The sequence below is a fragment of the Chelonia mydas genome, chromosome 12, assembly GCF_015237465.2.
Source record: "Chelonia mydas isolate rCheMyd1 chromosome 12, rCheMyd1.pri.v2, whole genome shotgun sequence".
NCBI lineage: Eukaryota > Metazoa > Chordata > Testudines > Cheloniidae > Chelonia > Chelonia mydas.
This window is the reverse complement of record NC_051252.2, coordinates 36924773-36943033: the sequence shown is the minus strand read 5'-3', so window position 1 is coordinate 36943033 and position 18261 is coordinate 36924773. Positions and strand designations below refer to the sequence as shown.

General features: G+C 44.5%; 1 protein-coding gene across 1 annotated transcript in view; it reads left to right on the top strand.

Annotated features, from left to right (window-relative positions):
• Positions 1-18261, top strand: part of SLC7A5 (solute carrier family 7 member 5) — a 58212-nt gene that overhangs the window by 17558 nt on the left and 22393 nt on the right. The window contains exon 3 of the mRNA XM_043526269.1: positions 8552-8677. Within this exon, the coding sequence (XP_043382204.1) occupies positions 8552-8677 (126 nt within the window). The remainder of the gene's footprint in view (positions 1-8551; positions 8678-18261) is intronic.

Here is an 18261-nt window from a genome sequence, read left to right as displayed (position 1 = left end):
ATTAAGTGACTTGCCTAAGTTCATGCTAGGAGACTGGAGCAGAACTGGCGATATAATCCATAGCCCTTGACTCCCAATCTAATGCCTTAACCACAAGATCACCCTGTTTCTCTTTGAAAGCCTTGGGCTTTAGGGTGTTCTGCCTCTTGCCCTCCAGTTCGTTGTGGAATCTGCTGCCCTTAAAATTTCTTGAGGGGACAGTGCAGGAACCTCATGTTAAGGGGTGAAGAGGTGCATGGATCCTTGTGAGCAGACCCTCCTCTGAGGGGATTTTACAATAAAATGTTTTCAGTTTGCTTTGTCTCCTCTCTTGAGATCAGTGCAGCTTCTTGTTACCCCAGTTCTGTAAAGCTCTTGCAGCAAGACAGGATGGATCAGCTCACTATGTATGTTGAACATGGGCTGAAATTCTCCTTCTCAGAATGACCTTGTCTGCTTTACACCTGTTCCCATTAAAGCAGTGGTCAGCTAGGACTCTGTTTAATGGAGGGGCAACCGCCATTCCTCTTGGTTCAGATAGAGTGATTAGCTTAGGACTTGCTGAGTGGGAACTAAAGGGAATGGAAATTTCCCTGGGTAAATATCTTCCACTCAAGCCCTGCTTCTAATGCATAGTGTCTCAGATCAAAAGAATAAACCTTTAGGCATTAAAGAATCCTGTCCCTTTCCACTTGAGATCTCCTAAGAAATGGAACATCACTGAAATTTGTCCTCAAGACTCAGTGAAACTTGCCCAGGTGCTGTTCTATTTAGTATGTCTATACTGCAGAAAAAACACCACAGTAGTGAGCCTCAGAGCTGCCAGGTCAACTGACTTGCAGGGCTTGTGCTACGGGGCTAGAAATAGGAACGTGGACATGTCCACCCGGCCTCTGCAACCCAGTGAGGGGGGAGGACCTCGAGGCCAGGCTCCAGCCCCAGCGGGAATGTCTACATTGCTATTTTAGCTGTGTAGCATTAGCCCTCCGAGCCTGATTCAGTTGACCAGGATCTAAGAGATTCTGCCATGGGAGTGGGTTTTTTCTGTAGTGTAGACACACCCTTGGGTCTATGATGTATCCATCTCTCTAGTAGATGAGACAATATTCCTTAACGCTTTGAATAGCACTTCTAACACTGAAAGCACTTTACATACATTAACTTTGCAGCATCCCTGTGTGGTAGGCAAGTATTATTATTCCTGTTTCACAGATGAGGAAACTGAGGCATACAGAAGTCCTGACTTGCCCCAGCCCATAAAATGTGTGAGCCTGGCATAGATTGTAGGATTTCTCAGCCCTGTGAACTGATGCATGTCATTTCTCTATTAATGCCCAATATCACAGGGTGGTACTTAAGGTGAATTTAAAAAATGAGATGAATACAAACACTTCCACAACATTTTATGTTTAAGACCAGGTGAAGGGTTTTTAGGCAGCCCCTTCCAGTCTCTAGCTCAGCCTTGCTGGTTGGGGTGCAACTAGAGATGCAGAGGGATCAGAAAGTGTCAAAGTCAGATTCAGGACTCACATAATTTGTCAGACCACTCTGTTTATTAGCAAAGCGCTTTGCTAATGCACCCAGATGTGAGCCCCTCTCTGAGGCTCAAGATAACTTATTTATACAGCTAAGCCAAAGCCAATTTAACATAAGAGACAAAAGAAAGCAGAAACTTACAAATATACATACATATCTTATTTGCATACTAAGGTTTACCAATCTCCTAGCTCAGTAGGAGCTCTAAGTTAATTCGTTTGAGGACCCATTGTCTCACACTCCTTAATGTTTCTCTTCCTGACAACTATATTTCAACAAACCCTTCAAGTAGCATTTCTTTAATGAATTATACTTTCAATATAATTCATTCTACTTTCACAAAAGAGACCAGTGTTTAGCGTGCAGGCCAAAGGGAATGTTGCAAAGGAAACAAAATGGCTAAATGAATAGGAGTAAATGAATGTTAACGCTCCAAGAGCCTGTCTACACTCGGGGAGAAAGGGTATTTGTTAGCTCATGTTTTGAAATCCACATGTAAACAGGGTTAGTTGTTGTATTTTAACACATTTGCTAGCTGAGGTGAATGCTAGGTTCTCCCCAGAATTCACCACCGAGTTGTGTGTTTAAAAGGTGGAAGCTATTGTGTGTTAATGATCATGTTTAAACACACCTTTTTCCCTAGTGTAGACATACCCTAAGGTTGCCTTACCTACCCAGGCAGGGAGTCATTTTGTAGAACAGCTAACTTGACAGTGCCCCTTCTGAGAAAACACATTGATGTAGATGCTGTGTGTTCACTTGTTACTCTATGATAAGTGCTCTGTCTCTTGGCCGTGCTCCTGCTGAGCTGTGATGGTGCTGCCTGCTTCTTTTTTTGCTGAATCACCTCTAAGTCAGGCCACTTGGTAGTGTTATAATGAGGCACGGGGATATGTCTTATCTCCCTTGACCAATATGTAAAAAAGGAGCCATGTTATGTGGGTTTTAATTGCCGCGGGGGGAAGGGTTTTTCAGCTTGCTACAGCGCCTTCCATTCCCAATCCTATGCTCTCTCCTATACATTTGTCATAAATATAAAGGGAAGGGTAACCACCTTTCTGTATACAGTGCTATAAAATACCGCCTGGCCAGAGGCAAAATCCTTTCAACTGTGAAGGGTTAAGAAGCTAAGGTAACCTCGCTGCATCTGACCCAAAATGGCCTGATTGATTTTTCATTGTTCTTAAGATCCAAGGGTTTGGGTTTGGGTCTGTGTTCACCTGTACAAATTGGTGAGGATTTTTATCAAGCCTTCCCCAAGAAAGGGGATATAGGGCTTGGGGGGATATTTTGGGGGAAGACGTCTCCAAGTGGGCTCTTTCCCTGTTCTTTGTTTAAATCGCTTGGTGGTGGCAGCGTATCAGGGTTTTAACCTAACTTGGTTCCCAAGGCAAGAAAGAAATCTGTGCCTTGGGGAAGCTTTAACCTAAAGTTGGTAAGAATAAGCTTAGGGGGTCTTTCATGCAGGTCCCCACATCTGTACCCTAGAGTTCAGAGTGGGGAAGGAACCTTGACAACATTAAAGCAGGTCTGCCAAAGCACAGCCCATGCAGGATGCAGCGCAGAACTACATCCGCCCTGAAAGGAACCATGTGGGGAGACTTTAGCTCTGGGTCAGGATGGAACGTTTGTGTTGTAAACCCCCAACATTCAAACTTATGGGTTGTGTCCCCCCAAAACCACCAGATTGGGCTTAAAATTTATGATATATATCAGGGGTAGGCAACCTATGGCACATGTGCCAAAGGCCGCACGCGAGCTGATTTTCAGTGGCACTCACACTGCCAGGGTCCTGGCCACCGGTCTGGGCGGGCTCTGCATTTTAATTTAATTTTAAATGAAGCTTCTTAAAGATTTTAAAAATCTTATTTACTTTACATACAACAATAGTTTAGTTATATATTTTAGACTTATAGTGAGAGACCTTCCAGAAATGTTAAAACGTATTACTGGCACGCGAAACCTTAAATTAGAGTGAATAAATGAAGACTCAGCCCGCCACTTCTGAAAGGTTGCTGACCCCTGATATATACAAACGTTTTGGGTTCTTTTAGTTTTGAGCCTTTAGGCTACATTGGGTCACACTTTCATGCTTTTCTCTACAACCATGAGGGCCAGAATTCTTTTTTTAAATGAACGCTGAAATTCTCACATATTCACGTGGTTCCAGAAACAGGAGCTTTAAAAGAAACCCCTCTGTCAAGAGAGTTGCAACAACGAGCATTTCATTTTAGTACCCGTTGTCTTTCGTAGATCCTCAGGCCAGGAGGGACCGTTGTGATAATCTAGTCTGACCTCCTGCATAACACAGGCCAGAGAGCTGCCCCGGAATAATCCCTAGAGCAAAGCTTTTAGAAACACATCCAGTCTTGATTTAAAAAGGCCAGTGATGGCAAATTCACCACGGCCGTTGGTAGAAAGTTGCACGGTGGTGGCTGTGATCTGCTCTGCTTTATACAAATTTGGGTTAGCCTTGAAGCTGCTGCCAAGCTTCTGTTGCAGTCCTTGGGTGGGCAGAGCTTGGGCATTAGAACGACCAGCATCCTTACCATGCTGTGTGCTACAATGAGTTTTTCATACTGTCTGAATGAATGATGCAATCATGGTTCCGTCTTGCTCAGTTGTGCTGAGTCACCAGGAAATCCACTCACTGTGATGATTCATTCAAGCACTAAGAGCAACACTAACCATTTATGTCAGATCCACACATGCATAGTGATTCCCTGCACCCTCAAATGTACAGGAAACGGTAGTCAGGTACTGAGCGGCCTTAGGCAAGCACACCTACGTTCACACAGCACCACAGACGATATTCTCAGCTCTGGAAGCATGGTAGTCATGTAACTCCCTGAACTTGCCTTCCACTGGGTATTTCTTCTGAATATGATGTTCCCAGGAAGAGTAAGGCAAAGCTTTATCAGGTGTTTAGACCCCATCAGATGCAAGTCAGGAACTAACAAATTAGAACATTTAAAAGCAAAATATTAAGTGTGTGTATATGTGTGTGTTTTCCGCTCCCTCCTCTACCACACTTTAGATTATCAGCTTTTCCTCTCTTTGTTGCCTTATGGGGCGGCTGCGAGGCTTAGTTAACTGTTTGGAGACCTTTGGATGTCAGTCCATAGGTGGAGGAAAGTTACTACTAGCTGGCTTATAGAATATCAACTAATACAGTTTGGAGGCTTCTCGGGTGTGATTCTGCCAGTTTGGGGTACATCAATGCTGAGGTTCAGGTTTTCAGCATTGTTCAAATTCTGCATGGCATGCCCGATTGCACCGTCTAAGTCACTGCTTGCACAAATGTGTCTAGCAATTTGTGCAATCTAAGCAGTTTCCACATGCCTAAACTTTCTGCACAGCTCTCCCTGGGGTGGCTATTTCAAATGGCCAGAGGAGAAAAATCAGCTTTTTAATCACTTCAGTGTTCAGGCTGGAAGTCCATGGGTGACTATACTATTCAAGATCTCAGCCCCTATGTTCCGCCTCCTTCCACCACCCCCCCCCCCAAAGAAAAGGAAATGAGCACCCCACCAATATTTGAGAATGGAAAACCCCCTCCAACGCAAGCAAGCATCTCACCCATGCTATGTCTGCTGTACCTGGAATGTAAACTCTGACCTGTTATGGATAGAAGGCTCAGTAAGGCTCTTCACAGCCCTGCACAAACAGCTGTTTGAGGAAGGGATCATCTTTTCTTAATATCTACAATAGTGATATTAGCACATTGGGGCTCAGCTGCCTTCTTGGGGTGCCTGGGCACTATTGTGATACAGTGATAAAGCAGTTCAGCTGCTGGTAGTGCTGGATAGGACCTTGCCTCTCAGTGTTCTTGGACTCCAGCTCCTGTGGATTTCTCTGGCCAGGCTGAGTGCAGGGAGCTGAGAGGCGTCACTGACTAGCTTGGGGGGAGGTGGGCGGAATACTTAAGAGAATAATCACATCTTTCTTTAAAAATTCTGTGGAAAGTACCACCTGGCTTGGGGGTTTCCCATCTGCAAATCAGCTCTCCCCACCTCTGAAACAGAACCCTTTGCTGCACCCCGTCAGTGGGTGGGTGGAAGGAGAAGAGCTGGTCGGCAAGATGTAGAGTTGGAGGGGTAGGACCACCTTAGCCCTCCCAGACCCTTGGGGAAGGCTTTGTGCGTGGTAGGCTGTGTTGCCTTGATTTCATCGGAACAAAGTGGAAAGAGATAAAAATGTGACTGTCTCATCCTTGCCTGTGGATAGAAGAATATAATAATTCTCCTTGGTGGTGTGACTGCACGGCTCTCCGCCATCCACCCTATCTTTGCACAGGCACGTCCCCTGTTAATTTCTTCCAGGACAGTCAGCTGGGCACGCCTGATACCATGTTGCCCCTCCCCTACTTTCCACAGAGAAAACCAGTGAGTGCAGTCCGGATCAGGACTGTCACATGGTGCTGACAGCGACTCCTGTCTGTTGTCTCTCTTTTTCTTTCTGATCAGACTGCCAGGGAAGCTGGTGTGTGTGAATCTGTAGCCCGTTCTCACTCTCTTCTGTCCCACAGCCTCCAAAATCACACCAGTCCTACCCACAGCATGAAAGGTGTAACTGGGAAGTGAATGAATGACTTGTATATTACATATCTTGGGGAAGTGTTGCTGTGTTTGGCTGAGGATCCTGTGAGTCCAGGTTGTGCTGACAGGAGTTTGATAGGGGATGGGGGTTGCTTTGTGATTTGTAGGCAGATGCCTGTTGCAAAAAGTAAACTGGTGACAGCCATGCATTGGGATGGCCAGTAGCCTGGGGTCTAGTTTGACCCATCCTGGAACATATACCACCCCGCTTGGCTGACTTTCTCCTCTGTTGTCTTGTTAGAAAACTCATCGGGCTTCTGAAGACTAAAAATATACATTACAGCCCACATGTGGGAAGATCAGAACTAACCCGTTTGCAAAATCATGGCTCAAGAAAAACATCAACAAGATCAGCTGCCCCAGAGACAACTCAGTGACTGCCTGGATCTAGGCCTGCAGCCAGCAGGGGGGAGCTGGGTGCAGTACTGGATCCAAGCTCTGGGGCAAGCATAGGGTGTCTCTGCATTGGGGAGAGGTGATGTGCTTAGATTTGGGTTCAAACAGAGGAGAGTTCTATAGAACAGACTGTGGGCTGCTGCTCACTATATGGCATACCATTAACCCTGGTTTCACCTGGCGCTACTTGCCCATCTCCCCAGCCGGATGGGGGAGCTGGACATGGAGAGTGACCACAGCGTGAAAACTGTTGTGATCACTTACTGTCTTAAAAGGAAATAAAAGGTTTTGTTAGTGAGCAGCTTTCTTTCACATTAAAGGTGGCAAAATGCCTTGTGCTTTTATATGGAGGCAGTGTGATCTCGTGGACCGTGCGCTGCGGGTCGGGGAGTCAGGAGACCTGATTTCTATTCCCAGCTCTGCCTCTGAGCTGCATTGTGACTTTGCACAAGTTCCTTTTCCTTTCCCTTTCCCTCCCACTCTGTATTTGTCTCGTTTACTGAGACTTTAAACACCTCAGGGCAAGGACTGTCTTCTTCCTGTGGATTTGCAGAGTGTCTAGCACAATGTGGCCTCAATTTCAATTGGGAGCTGTTGTAATACAGGTAATATATTAACGCTAGAAATAGCTCCCGGAGTCTGTATTTCCTTGGTTATTATATGTAAGCTGGCTTGACCACAGGAGTAATGGGGTTGGTTTAGGAGGTATTGAAGCCATGTACTTTAAGTAATTACTGTTAGTACTATTTTTATGATGTGTCACCAACCCATGTAAGGGGGCATGTCCCTGCTCCAGAGAGTTGTAATCTGTAGAGACCATCTGAAGACAAGAAATAGGAAGGGGGAGGGATTCATCCCAAAACTACTATATCTTAAATATTTATTTTTAGTCCCTCACCCGTAACCTTGGACTATACGGAATAATATACTCCAGGGAGTATGTAGACCCGGTGTCAGATAAGTATTCTCAGGGACTAGAGATCTCTGACTTTGTGGATAATATGGAGGGATTCTACTACATTAAATAACATAGGGTTACTACTTAATATAATATACTCTAATAATAATATAGAGAAGAGGTGGACAAACTACGGCCCGCAGGCCACATCCGGCCCGCGGGACTGTCCTGCCCAGCCCTTGAGCTCCCAGCCGGGGAGGCTTGTCCCCGGGCCCTCCCCCACAGCCTTGCGCCCGCCCACCTCCCAGGCTTTCCAATAAGCCTGTCCTGCCACTCTGAGCAGCATGGTAAGGGGGCGGGAAGCGGGGGGAGGGGGAGGGGGTTAGATAAGAGGCAAGGGGTCCTGGGGGGCAGTCAGGGAGCAGGGGGCGGTTGGATGGGGCAGAGGTTCAGGGAGGGCGGTTGGGGGGAGGGAGTAGGGAGTGGTTTGATAGGCATGGGAGTCCTGGGGGGCCTGTCAGGGAGCAGTTGGATGGGGTGGAGGTTCTGGGGGGTATCAGTCAGGGAGCAGGGGGTGGTTGGATAGGCGTGGGAGTCCCGGGGGGCCTGTCAGGGGGCGGGGGGCAGTTGCATGGGGCGGAGATTCTGGGGGGGGAAGTGGTCAGGGGACAGGGAGCGGGGGGGGTGGATAGGGGGTGGGGGGATGGTTAGGGGCGGGGGATGCCGGGAGGGGGCGGTCAAGGAACAGGGAGGTTGGTTGGGTTGGAGGTTCTTAGGGGGGGCAGTGAAGGGGCGGGAAGTGGGAGGGGGAAGATAGGGGCAGGGGCCAGCCTGTTTCGGGAGGCACAACCTTCCCTACCTAGGCCTCGATACAGTTTCGCCATCCCGATGTGGCCCTCAGCCCAAAAAATTTGCCCACCCCAATACAGAGATTTTCTACCAAGTCTTTAGAAAGCAGGAAAGTCCTAAGATGGATGCAGTTGTAAGCTCTGTTCTTTCGTTCGTTCTTTCTTTTGAAGCAATTTGTGTTTACTAAATTTTAACGGAAAGCAAAGGCCGGTGAGAAGTCCCATGGTATGTTTTGTGTTCTAAAGACTTGTTGCAGTGGAAACTGATTTGTCTCTCCTTATGTCTTTGTCTTTAGTGTTTCTCACAGCGGTGAATTGTTACAGCGTGAAAGCCGCTACCCGTGTCCAGGATGCTTTTGCAGCGGCGAAACTGCTGGCTCTTGCTTTGATCATCACCCTTGGTTTTGTGCAGCTTGGGAAGGGTGAGTATGTCTCCTGTTTTTGCTGAGGGAGAGAGTGCAGGTTGGTGGTTAGAGCCAGGGACTGGAAGTTCAGGCTCCTAGATTCTCCTAGTCCTGCCACTTATTTCTTGTGTGATCTTGGTGGGGTTTTTTTTTTTTTAAGTCAATAAATGTAATCAGTAATGCACATAAAACTCTTTTTTGAGACAAATAATTACGTGCTATGTTGCCACCTTAACTGAATTCCTTCCACTATCTTTAAAAATAAACACATCAACTCCAACCTAGTGCATATACTAAGCAGTGATACCTTCACACCTGGATTTATAGATGATATGGATAGGTTATTTCCTCCTCTCCATCGTTCTCAATATGACTGAATCAGTTTTCTTGCCAAATAACTGACAGTGGAGCCACTTCTGCCTCTCACCTTGGGAAAGATCAGGGGTTGATTCTCTGCCAGTGGTGGAACAAAATTTTTATCCTGTTACATCATGAAATTGCAGGCACCATATTGTCTCAATCCTGATGACTGAGTTTAGCCTTTTTCTGATGCTAAAAATAAATTCAGGATTTTTTTCATTGTCCTGAGGGTCAGGCTTGTAGGCTGCAAAGCTGTCTCGCAAATTTCAGGATGTATCTAGGCAGTACAGTAATAAAAATAAATTGATAATAATAGCAATATCATAATCCAGTCTAATTCCCCTTCCCCTCTCCCTCTCGGGGTATTGTAGCTACGCAGCTTTTCAGAATGTGCTCTCACCTCCAGAATATTTGTGTTTTTAAAAATCATAATAGACTAAAGTGACTTTCAGATGGGTCCAGAAATATGAATTGCTCTAGAGAATTTGTCCCCAGAAAAAATTATACAAAAGTGCATTCAGATGCTATCATAAGTGCATTACAAGAGTCTGTTCTCTTTCCTACTGCATGCATTCAATGAGGTGAGCTGTAGCTCACGAAAGCTTATGCTCAAATAAATTTGTTAGTCTCTAAGGTGCCACAAGTACTCCTTTTCTTTTTGTCTTCTCTTCCTGTGAGCTTAAGTGACATTTCCAGCAGTCCTTTTATAAAGGCAGGTGAGTGTGTGATGGGGTGTGTATGGGTTTGTTTATGGATAAGCTGCCATATTTTACATCTGTAAAGGGATTGCTAGAATTTATATTAATGGTACACAAAGTATTCCACCATGCAAGGTATCTTCCACTGAATTCATCCATTGGTTAATTTGGTTTCCTGTTTAATTTGATCAAAACCTAAGGGCTCAAATAACATTTATTAAATAACAGGGTGTCCATCTTCTTATCTTGATCTCTTTAGCCTGATGTTATTGGGTAACCTGATCACTGCCTGCACAAAGTTGTCTTTTAATGAAAAGGGAAGGCTGTAATTCTGAATGAAATCAGAGAGCCCAGGGGAGAGTCTCCATGATAAAAGATTGGTACATCTAAAGGAGACTAATATTTCTGTAAGACCTGACATGTTAGACAGGGTGTGAGAGGGATCCTAGTGATCATGTGGATAATTGACCCACTGCTTTAATTCCATGCAAGTGATAAGAAGAGACTTTATTGGAATAAGAGGAATAGAAAATCCTGGTTAATTTACAACTTGTATGCAAAATGGGCACTCCTGTCTGAGCAGGGACCTGCTGTCGGTCATTGTTGCACCAAGTGCCAACTTTCTGTCACCAAGACTTTTAAAAATATATATTTGAATATTTAAAACCACCCCAGTGCTTGTGTGGAGTCTGCTATTGCCCAGATACATGTTTAGCTCGTGAGAGAACAGAAGCTCCCTTAAACGGGCTATATAACTCTCCCAGTTTCAGGTTAACTGCACCTTTGAACCCCTCCTTGCCTTCTGCAAGGACATCCACTTAAGGTTTCAGGCTCCCAGTTGTCACCTCTCTCGGGCAGAGACATCTCTCCCGCTCCAGACCGGGAATTTAGGCTTGCAGTCCCTTTACACCTCTCTGATTTCCCTATCAGGGTCTAGCACCTGTGGTTATCTTTCTCCAGGGCTCACAGCAGCGTACACCACCTACCAATCAGCCTCCACAAAGCAAAATACATTTATTTGTAAGGTAAAAGCATTACAGAGAAGACATACAAAAACCAATAAATGTTCCTGCATGCATGCTAAAAGCTCACCAGGTGTCACCCATCAATCTTATGGAGTCCTAGTAGGCCAAAGTCTTTCAAACACTTCCGCCAGGTTGGTGTCTCCCCCGTTGGACAGCTGGTCCTGTCCATTTGCTGGGTCAGAAAGAAGGCCCTGAGTCAGTTTAAAGTCAGCCTTTTTATGCCAACAGCCCTTAGGTTGTCTGTTGGTCTCTGGAAAATCCAGTTTGAACCAGTATAGGGAAGCCTTCTCAGGGCGTGGTACCTCTCTGGGGGTGTTTTCAACCCCAGTGATTTGCCTTAATTGCCTTCCACTGTGTTCAGTTCTTTGCAGAGGCTGCGGCAAATCACTGGGGTTGTAAACACCCCCAGAGAGGTACCACGCCCTGAGAAGACTTCCCTATACTGATTCAAACTGGATTTTCCAGAGACCAACAGACAACCTAAGGGCTGTTGGCATAAAAAGGCTGACTTTAAACTGACTCAGGGCCTACTAGGACTCCATAAGATTGATGGGTGACACCTGATGATCTTTTAGCATGCGTGCAGGAACATTTATTGGTTTCAGGCTCCCAGTCGTCACCTCTCTCGGGCAGAGACATCTCTCCTGCTCCAGACTGGGAATTTAGGCTTGCAGTCCCTTTACTCCTCTCTGTGATTTCCCTATCAGGGTCCAGCACCTGTGGTTATCCTTTTTCCAGGGCTCACAGCAGTGTACACCACCTACCAACCAGCCTCCACAAAGCAAAATACATTTATTTGTAAGGTAAAAGCGTTACAGAGAAGATAGTGCCTGAGATGGCAATATCTGTCCCAATGGTGACCTGAGCACACCACTCCTTCGGCAGCCAAGACAGTTTTCAACAGGGTCATCATGTTCATTCATCAAGAACTAATCAAAGCCCTTATCTTTGTTTGCTGTTGGCTGTCGGTCACACACTGCACATTGCAGTGGTAAATGTGAACTGCAGGCTTTGTGCGGAGACCTAAGCTGCCCCAGTTGTCTATTGACAATCGTCCACCAGTCTGTGTATTCAGCATCCATGAGGTATGTAGGACAGAAATGGGATACCCCTTACAATGCTGGCTCCTGCAGGTCTTCACGAACATAGACGGACAATTGTAACTGATCAGATTGTGCCCTCTATTGATGGCTGAAAGCAAACCAGAGGGTGAGCAGATGGGACCAGAGCTTTCCCAGGGCCTGTAGCACAGCCATGTTGCTCACAACACTGAGGGAGCACTGACTACTGGAAGAGAAGTGCGGGGCTCCTTTTCCCAAAGAAGCTGAGCATGTAGCTTCTGCAGTACACTCGAGCCATGCTACAGGGAGCAAGGAGCCAGGCATCCAATTCCAATGGCAGTACAGAGAGTTACTGTTCAGCCAGGTGCCCAGCTTTTTGTTCCCGGTGCTTGTGTACAGTTTGCCTGCTTGCTGGAGAATCGAAAATCAAATGGATTTTTTTTGGCAGGGGTATAACGTGTGTCAGCGGGGGGGGGAAATCGGGCAACTATGTTCATTGATGCTGGACATGTGGCCTGTCACTTCTAGGTTACCAGGTTGAAACCAGCCAAGATCTGCAGTGATTGAGAATTGCTATGCCATGACTCTTTTGTGTCCTTTATGTAACTGGTTCGAAGGTTCCCGTCCATTTCCTAGTAGCCTGCGTCGGCAGAAACACCCCTATAATTGTCATCATCTTCCCAGAACTGTCTGTGCACTTTTCTCTACATCATCCCTCTTGTATGGAACATCCTCCCTGGACTAGTCTGTAAGGCCACTCCCGTGTCATCCTTCATATCCCTCCCCAAGACCCATTTCTAGTGTGATGACTATAAGAAATTGACCAACTAATAATAGGTAGGCACACTTGGGGATAGTTGATGCTGATTTGTAAAAATGCTTGGGCTGTATGTTTTATCTCACTTGCCCACCTGCCCCCTTTCATGGGTTGCTGGTGCGCTCAGATTGTAAACTCATCCTGGCCGGGACTGTGTCTTCTTGTGTGCATGGAAAGTGCCTAGCGCACAGTGGGCACTACTGTAATACTGTTAGTAATCAGCCCGTTTATTGGCAGTCTTTGCAGAGAAGGTAAGGATTAAATGGGGCACAGAATATCGTGTCGCCCCAGAGATGGCTTTTCCAGGACTGGGTTGAGGGTATGTTGGCTGGTCAGTGGAGGGATAAGCAGCACTGGTGCTAATTTACTGAATTATCAGAGGATTTTAGTCTCCAGTGCAATCAGCTGACACTAGCACGAAATTCTCTATCAATTGAAATTTTTTTAAAAAATCAGCTTTAAAAAGCATAAAAGGTTTCTCTTTGAGAAGACAAAGGAAGTATTCTGCTTATTTTTCTTTGTATAGTTACCCTGTGAACTTACAACTTTCTCAAAGATAGGGAAATGCTTTATCTCAGATTTGATTAGCAAGCAAGCTTACCCTTATAAAAAGCGTTTCCATAGAATAGATAAAAGTGGATGAGAATTTTGAAATCTGGGTTTTATGAAAAAAAAATTCTTTCAGGGAGCCATACAGGCACTTTTTTTGTTCAATAACATAGTTATAGCTTGTCCCTCCTAGCTTCGTCCTGGCAAATTCACACCTCCCTCCCCCCCCCCCCCCGGCCTTTTAAATTCTTGCCTGACCTTTGGGAGACACTGCTGTCTTTGCAGAATTCCTTGGTTTTTTCAGAGGATTTGATTCCCCTTTCAACTCAGTGCCTGCAGCTCTAGAGGAACGTTGTTCAAGGCTTTGTTGCAAAATATATTTCCCTCCCCTTTCCTGCTTTGCTGAACTTTATCACCTTTAGAAGAAGGAAAAAAACACAAACAAACCCTCTCCTCCAATTTCCCAGTAATTACCCTGGGCCAAGTGAAATCTTTGTTTTTTATTTTCTATTTATTATCGTAATAACAATACCGCTATACATCTTTGGAGCACTTTTACTCCACACAAAGCTTACTCTCAGGTCTTTTGCAGAGTATGAGTCAAATTTGGCTCCTGGTTACATAGGTGTAAAATCCACATGAACTCTACTGACACACAGGTGTAACCAAGAGTAGAATTTAGCCCTGTTCATGTAGCAACCATTCTATATCTTCCTTATCACCTCTCTACTCTGTGTCTCTTTTGCAATCTTACTTGATAACCTCCCTTCTTCCTTGTCTCTGTGCCTCTTCATTTTTCTCTCCAGCATTAGTGCATACTTGTGTTAACAAGCAATATTTCTGCCAACATATGAGGGGTGTTTTATATCTCAGTCCCTCAAGCAGAGTCTTCTTCATTGGAGCTGGATGCTCCTTTTTTCTGCCCCTTTAACAGGTGCCTGTGAGATGCAAAACAGGGCAGGGTGTAGGGTCAGAGGTTGACTGGATTATAAACACTGTTTGTTTGTTCTTTCATGAAAATGGAGGTTTGCTAATATAAGAGTATATTGGGTAATATTTATCTCTGTAAATACATTTTGGGATGTTGTTTGCATGGAAGATGTTAAATGTGGATGTCCAGTTTTTGGTGGGTTGATCGTCCCACATCCTGCAAAATCCCAGACATGTCAGGATCAGTTCCATGGGATCTTGCATTTCTAAGGCACTTCACAGGCCACTCTGGTGTGGAACACAGTGCACATTTAACAGCTCTTGCTGAAGTACATTTAGGACAGAAAGTGAAGAGTAATGCAATTAGAATCAAATAGGACAAATAAGCCCTTTAGGGCAGAGACCATGTCTTCCTTTGTATTCATACAGCACCCAATACAATAGGGCCCCAATCAGGACTGGAACCTTTGGCTGTTACCACTGTGCAAATAATTGATAATAAAGCTATCCAACTGAAACTCATGGTGGGGTTTGGGCAGGAGACTCTCATTACTCACATGGTGGTGAGGTAGAACTGCACATGCCTTTTTCTCTAGGCAGCTTTGTTTAGAGTCTCTTGCCCTGAAATAGATAACTCTCACAGTCATTCCATATCTACAAGTTGGCCTAACTGAAGAGACCTACGCTTCTTGCTTGTTTAGTTTTTTCTTTAACAAAATGCAAGGTAGAGAAATCTTCCTTGTCTAATACTTACTTTCACCAGCTACATAATGGAAGAGGCAAGTGATCTGTCTCACTGATAGTCTGCTACATTCACTTATTCCTCTCATGTGCCCTTTCTTATCCTCCATTCATATTTTAGTTTCCCCCTTCCCAAAGCTAGCACTTCTCCTTGAATCTCACCACAGAGCTCTAAGCCTGCTACAGTAACGATACAGCAAGGGGACTATTTTTCTTCTTTCTCCAGTAACAGAAGTACGCTCGTATCACACAAGGTTGCACAATATCTAGTCGCTGGATCTCTTGCAGGCTAATATCAATAGGCCTTCTGTATAAAGTGCTGGCTCTTTAAAATGGGTAATTTTTTTCAAAGCCTGTTAAATTCTGAGTAGGTGGGTGACAATCTTATTTCCAAGGGAAATACATTTTTATTTTGTGTGTCCCTGTTTTCTTTTAGACCAATCACTGTACTCTTTGGACAAAACGAACTCTTAGCGGTACGAGCTCCGTGAATTTGATCCTTGGCTGTCAATTGTAGCAAAGTACACATCTAGTTAGAAATATTTTTTGCAGCAACTTGGCTGGCTCTGAGGTCTGGGAGGTAGAAGGGTTGGTATGTTCCCATGACATTTCATTTTGTGTCTGAATGGAGTTAATTAACTATTTTTCATTAGTATTTTTCCTGCGACTGTTTTATATTTACATGATCAGTAAACAGTGGAAAATAACAATATTGTAGTCTCGTATTCAGATGTGGAAACTTTGGAGACTTTATAGCCTGTCTGTCTGCAATTCCCCCCCAGTCCTTGGCTCTGTCTTTTCTTTCTGTTGTGAAGTGTTTTCATTACATTAAGAACAGCAATAAAATTTTATGGCAAAGAAAACATGTGACCATATTACCCTTTGCAAAATAGCATTTTCTTATGAGCTTTCTGTTTACATCTCTAATGCAGATCCAAAAGGAGAGCAAAAGTCCATTCCTGCACCTAGGGCCTGGTTTACACTTAAAAGTTGTACCAGTATTACTATTATGGGACAGAAAGGGATGAGATGTTTTGGTTTGTTTTTTTTAAATCTGGATAGTTATACTGGTAAAAGCCTTAATGTGGATGTACTTGTGATGAATTGCCCCCGGGGTGCCACTTGGAACTGGGGTACCACTGAGCCCACCTGACCCGCCAGCCTGGGCTCCCTTTCGCACTTCGGTGCTGTGATAAGTTGCCACGCTCTCCAAGCTTGCTCTTTCACTAGGACACACACACAGGTAGGGATACACCCAGCTGCAGCTTCACACAGATGCTGAGATTGGCTCTGCATGGGAAGGCTCAGCTAAGGCATCTCCTTGTCGCTAAGGCACCTTCCCCCACCCTGAGTGTAAACCCAGAATTATACCATCTTCTGCTGCACAGGGAACTGTACAGCGTAAACTCATGAAATTCGCCCCCTCCCTCAATATGGAGGAAGATATGCAACAGCTTTCTGCCCCAAATATGATTTCTACACACTGGTTTTAGACAGTTTATTAACAAGTTTATTAACTACAAAAGATAGATTTTAAGTGATAGCAAACAGATCAAGGCAGATTACCTCGGTAAATAAACAAAACCGGAGACTGAGTTTAACACACTAGATAGGTAGGAAATGAATTAGCAAATTCTCACCCTGAGTGATAAACAGGCTGGCAGATTCCTAAGGCACAAGCTCCATTGGCTTTCCCAGGTTTTCATACACAGGCTAAAAATCCCTCTAACCTGGGACCATCACTTCCCCAGTTCAGTCCTTGCCCCTCAGGTGTTTCCAGGTGTGTTGCTGTGAGGAGAGTGAGGTACCATCATGATGTCATTGTCCCCCTTTTAGATCTTCTTCCCACTTGCTGGAAAGCTCTTTTGCTGTGACCTGAGTCAAACAGTTCCCATTGTGTAGTGCTATCTCTGAGAGGTTTCTGTTCTACACAGTTCCTGGGGTAATCCTGGTGCTTGTGTGCATTTCCTCAATAAGCCATTCACATTGTTTGGCCTTTTTACAGTTGTACCTGAAAGGCTGCTTGTGGGTGTGTTCAACCTCAGAACAGGTTTCAGTAACACCGACATGGCCAAAGTTCATAACTTCACATACGATGATAGCACATACAATTCAATGAGAGGTTAATGTCTAGCAGATCAAGACTTTTACAATGATACCTCACAAGGCATACTTTGTACAAAACATATCCTAATGACAGTGGTGAATATTGGGGAGCCATGGTGTCACACACTGATGCAAGTATAAGGGTATCTTATGTCAGTATAGTTATTCTGCTTCCTGTACATGAATAGGTCACAACTGCATCCACGCGGGGGGTGGGTTGTACCAGTTTAAACTATATAAATATAGTTAAAGGGAGAGAACGTTCTAATATAGATATGACCCCTGTTTTTCCTCCACTGCTACTACAGACTATCTTTTTTCTCTCTTCTAGTGATATGCTAATGTTTACTTAGTACCTTCTGTCCAAGCATGTCGAGGTGCTTTTTGGCCAGGTATTGCCTAGTGAAGAGGCAATGTGATCTAGCAATTAGAACAGGTGCTGGGAGTCTGAACACTTGGGGCTAGAGACTGCATCTAGATTTGTTTGGCTGGAAGACTGCCTAGTCATCCGTGGGGCTCAGGAGTTTGACCATACGGAACCAGTTGCAGCAGCTGGTTCTTGGATTATATTCCTGGGTCTACCTGATTTGTTATGGTTTCAATTAAAGTTAGTATATGGATGATGAGTATTTTGGAGCAAAATTGAAGGGAGAAACCAAGAGGATTGGGGTGGCCTTGACTGCCTGCGAACTACCTTCTGATCTTGGATTTGGATCTGATCTGATAAAGCCATAAAGTTTTCCAAGGAAGTGAGCCACATAAACTGTATCCTGATTATTCCCGTTGCAGTTCTGCAGCTGTTGCATTTAGACCCATAGCTCTATTGAAGGCCTGCTTAAAGAAATCATATTTTTTCTTTAAACAAATCCTTACAGTCTAATAGCTTCACTGGGGCAGTTTTAAAGCTGGCACCTTTAATCTGTGGCACCACACAAGAATACATTGGTATATTTAGACGTGGAAAACGTGAAGTGGACATTCTAAAGTCAAAAACCAGATTTTAATTTTTTTTTTAAATTTCTTAATTATTAAAACTGAACATTCTTAAAATCCTAACTTCCTTTTTTCTATTGACGCTGGGTGATTTAATTCAATGTGTAAAAAACAAAAGTGGTCGGTGAAAAGAGTCACATTCAATTTCTGGTTCTTGTGCCCAGTGCTGCAATATTTGGTTACAGACACTGCTGTGGCATGCTTAAACCCAAACCAAAAACTTGTTCTCACCAATTTTTTTTGGAGGGGTGCATGTGTGAAGGGTGAGTAATCAAATTCTGATTTCTGTTAGGTCACAACTTTTAAAAAATTCTTGAATTCT